We start from the raw sequence: 4,287 nt of genomic DNA, 5'->3' as shown, positions 1-4,287 counted from the left end.
CCTCATCTTAATTATTATCTTATTGTATTCTATGTCAGTTTTGATTCAAGCCTATATAAAGATTTTGTAATGCTAAGAAAGATATAGCAGTTGGTGGTGAATTCAATAAAATAGCAATTTTAAAGCATATCTTCCACCAGTAGAAGTATAGTGCAAAAAGTGACTAAATCCAATTTTCCTCTGCAAAATCCTGCAACACCATAATTTATCACATACCACCTCTAGAATACCACCAACAGAGTGGTATCAATGCTGCAGGTCCTTGCAGCTGCAGCAAAAACAACAACAGTTATGGCTTCCATAAACAATCCTTCCGCAACATACAGCGATGTCAAAGTTCCTCTATTTGAAGGAGAGAACTATGATTTTTGGGCTGTTAAAATGGAGACTCTATTCACATCTTTGGATGTTCTAGAGTATGTCAAAAACGGATATGAAGAACCGGCACCGATGGAGGCTGAAAAATCAAAAGAAAAAGCTGAAGAATCAAGCCAACGGCTTGAAGAGTTGAAGAAGAAGAAGATCACAGATGCTGGAGTTCTCGGAATGATTCAAAGAGGAGTCTCTCTATCCATTTTCCCAAGGATTATGAGAGCTAAAACATCGAAAGAAGCCTGGAGTATCCTACAACAAGAGTTCGAAGGAGACTCAAAGGTGCGAACTGTGAAGCTTCAATCTCTTAAGATAGATTACGAAAATGAAAGGATGAAGGAGAACGAGAGCCTGAATGAGTACTTCAACAGACTCTCCGAGTTGGTGAATCAGATGAAGTCGCATGGTGATCCAATAGAAGATCGCAGAATTGTTGACAAAATTCTGATTAGTTTGACAGCAAGATTTGACCCAATGGTGGGTGTGATAGAAGAAACCAAGGATCTATCAACCTTGACTGTTCAAGGGTTGATGGGGTCTTTGAGATCCTACAAGCAAAGGATGTTACGACATTCTGAAAAATCAATTGAGAGTGCCTTTCAATCTAAACTCAACATTCAGCCCAACAATGGTGAAAATAAGCCCCAAATACAAACTAGAAGTGAGTCTTCTAGAGGTGGCAGATTTGGAAGAGGCAGGGGCAGAGGTCGAAACCAACGTGGCAGATCTGGAAGAGGCGCAAATGGCGGAAGATGGAATGAAGCATCAAACAAATGGTGCAAAATTTATAACAGCGACATTCATGATGAGAAGGATTGTTGGAACAAAGGCAAACCGCAATGTCACAATTGCAAGAGATTCGGGTACCTTTAAAAGGATTGTCGTCTTGCAAATCAGCAACATGCTTCGTACGCAGAAGGAGAATCTGATGAAGGAAATTTGTTTTTTGCTTGTCAAAAAGCATTGCATGAAGAAGGTAAAAATGTTTGGTATTTGGATAGCGGCTGTAGCAATCATATGACCATACAAAAGGAAGCATTTATAAAGATTGATTCTTCATTCGACTCAAAAGTTAAATTAGGCAATGGAGAACATGTCGAAGTGAAAGGGAAATGAAGCATTGGAGTCACCACGAAGCAAGGAAGCAAAGTCATCCATGACACGCTTTATGTGCCAGAGTTAGACAAAAATTTGCTTAGCATCGGACAACTTCTGGAGCACAACTATTCTCTAAACTTTGAGAATAGAGAGTGTAAAATTTTTGACTCAGAAAGAAAAAGTGTTGTCGTTGTGAAGATGAATAGCAACAGGAGCTTTCCACTATCTTTCAACTATGAGAAAAATGTAAGCATGATGGCTAGAGAAGAGAATGACTCGTGTTTATGGCACAAGAGACCTGGGCATTTGAATTACGAAAGTCTAAAGTTACTCTATCAAAAGAAGATGGTGTATGGGCTGCCAAGAATCAAAGACAAATCTGGTGTGTGTGAACGATGTGTCCTTTGAAAACACCACCGACAACCATTTCCAAAGGAAGGTGCATGGAGAGCCAAACAAGTGTTGGAACTTGTACACACAGATGTGTGTGGCCCTATGAATACTTTGTCTCATGGCAAAAACAGGCACTTTATCTTGTTTAATGACGACTTTACCCGCATGACTTGGGTATATTTCATGAGACAAAAATCTGAAGCGTTTGTAATCTTTAAGAAGTTTAAAGCATTAGTTGAAAAACAAAGTGGCAGATTTATAAAGATGTTGAGAAGTGATAGAGGGAAGGAGTACACCTAAAATGAATTTCACAAATTTTGTAAAGATGAAGGTGTTGAAAGACAGCTCACTGTTGGCTATACACCTCAGCAAAATGGTGTATCTGAAAGAAAGAACCAAACTGTGATGGAGATGGCGAAATCTATGCTACTTGAGAAAGGTTTACCTAAAACCTTTTGGCCAGAGGCCGTTAACACTGCTGTGAATTTGATGAACAGGTGTCCAACAAAGGCCGTGTGGAAAAAGACTCCATTTGAAGCCTGAAGTGGAAGAACACCGTCGGTGAACCATCTTAAAATTTTTGGATGTGTTTGCTATGCTCAAATTCCAAAACAAAAGAGGAAAAAACTGGAAGAAACAAGTGAAAGATGTGCCTTTATTGGCTATAGTTCCATGTCAAAGGGCTATAGACTTTACAACTTGAAGACAAACAAGGTGATCATTAGTCGGGATGTTGTATTTGATGAGAATGTTTCTTGGAATTGGGAAGAGGACAAAATGAAGGAGAAAATAGTCCCTGCAATCATATTACAACAACAAAATTCAGCAACTGAGAATGAGCAACCAGCTCCATGTACACCAAGTTCCTCATCCTCTCCAAGTTCACCAAGTTCAAGTTCATCATCTCCCAGCTCAACTCCGATAAAATTCAAGGATTTGAGTGATATTTATGCAATATGCAACTATTGTGTTGTGGAACCAGAAAATTTTGATGAAGCAATCAAAGAAGATGTTTGGAGGAATGCAATGCAAGAAGAGATAAATGCCATTGAGAAAAACAAAACATGGCAGCTAGTTGAAAAGCCAAATGATAAAGAACCTATTGGAGTAAAGTGGATGTACAAATTAAAGCATAATCCAGATGGGTCAATTCAAAGAGCCAAGGCTAGATTGGTAGTAAAAGGCTATGCACAACAGCCTGGAATTGACTATACTGAAACGTTTGCCCCAGTTACAAGATTAGATACTGTACGAACAGTTATTGCATTAGCAGCTCAGAAAGGGTGGAACTTGTACCAACTTGATGTGAAGTCAGCTTTCTTGAATGGAGAATTAAAAGAAGAGGTATATGTGCAGCAACCTCAAGGCTTTGTGACTAAAGGCCAAGAAGAAAAAGTTTACAAGTTGAAGAAAGCTCTCTATGGGTTGAAACAAGCCCCTAGAGCATGGTATAGTGAAATTGACAGCTACTTCATTCAACAAGGATTTCAAAGAAGTCAGAGTGAGCATACCTTGTATGTGAAGCATCAAGGTAAAGATGATATCCTTCTTGTTGCCCTTTATGTTGATGATTTGGTGTATACGGGTAACAACAAGAAGATGGTTGAAAATTTTAAAATAGAAATGATGAAAAAAATATGAGATGAGTGATCTTAGCTTGCTGCATCATTTTCTTGGTATTGAGGTTTACCAAGATGAATATGGAGTTTTTATTTGTCAAAGGAGATATGCTGAAAATATTTTGAAAAAGTCTGGCATGAATGGCTGCAAACCTGTTGATATTCCTTTAGTGGTGAATGAAAAATTAAAGAAGGAAGATGGTGGAAGATTAGTAGATGCAAGCATGTATAGAAGTTTGGTTGGAAGTTTGTTTTATCTAACAGCTACACGACCCGATTTAATGTTTGCTGCTAGTTTGCTCTCAAGGTTCATGAGTAAACCGAGTCACTTGCACCTTGGAGCAGCAAAAAGAGTTCTAAGGTATGTCATGGAAACCATGGAGCATGGAATCAGGTTTGAAAAGAGTTTTAAACTCAAAATTAAAGGCTATTGTGACAGTGATTGGGCTGGAAGTGTTGATGACATGAAAAACACTTCTGGTTATGTGTTCAGCCTAGGTTCAGGAGTAATTTCTTGGTGTTCGAAGAAACAAGACACTGTAGCGCAATCTTCAGCTAAAGCAGAATATTTGGCAGCTGGTTTGGCTACACAACAATCATTGTGGTTGAGAAGAATACTTGAAGATATCGGAGAAAAGTAAGAAGAAAGTCTGCTGCTTCACTGTGACAATAAATCAGCAATAGCCATGGCGAAGAATCCTGTTTTCCACAGTCGAACAAGACATATTAATATAAAGCACCACTTCATTCGAAGTGTGATCGAAGATGGCGATGTGCAGTTAGTGTTCTGTAGTTCAGAAGAGCA

The 4,287-nt window shown here is 38.7% G+C and overlaps 1 protein-coding gene across 1 annotated transcript; it reads left to right on the top strand.

Moving 5' to 3' along the window:
• The first annotated feature begins 3,706 nt into the window (after nt 1–3,706).
• On the top strand, nt 3,707–4,123 carry LOC131653040 (secreted RxLR effector protein 161-like). Its single transcript, XM_058923078.1, has one exon. The coding sequence runs from the start codon at nt 3,707–3,709 to the stop codon at nt 4,121–4,123; it is 417 nt and encodes a 138-aa protein (XP_058779061.1).
• Nucleotides 4,124–4,287: the final 164 nt, after the last annotated feature.

This window comes from Vicia villosa, linkage group LG1 (genome assembly GCF_029867415.1).
Source record: "Vicia villosa cultivar HV-30 ecotype Madison, WI linkage group LG1, Vvil1.0, whole genome shotgun sequence".
Taxonomy (NCBI): domain Eukaryota; kingdom Viridiplantae; phylum Streptophyta; class Magnoliopsida; order Fabales; family Fabaceae; genus Vicia; species Vicia villosa.
This window is presented reverse-complemented; position numbering and strand designations above follow the sequence as displayed.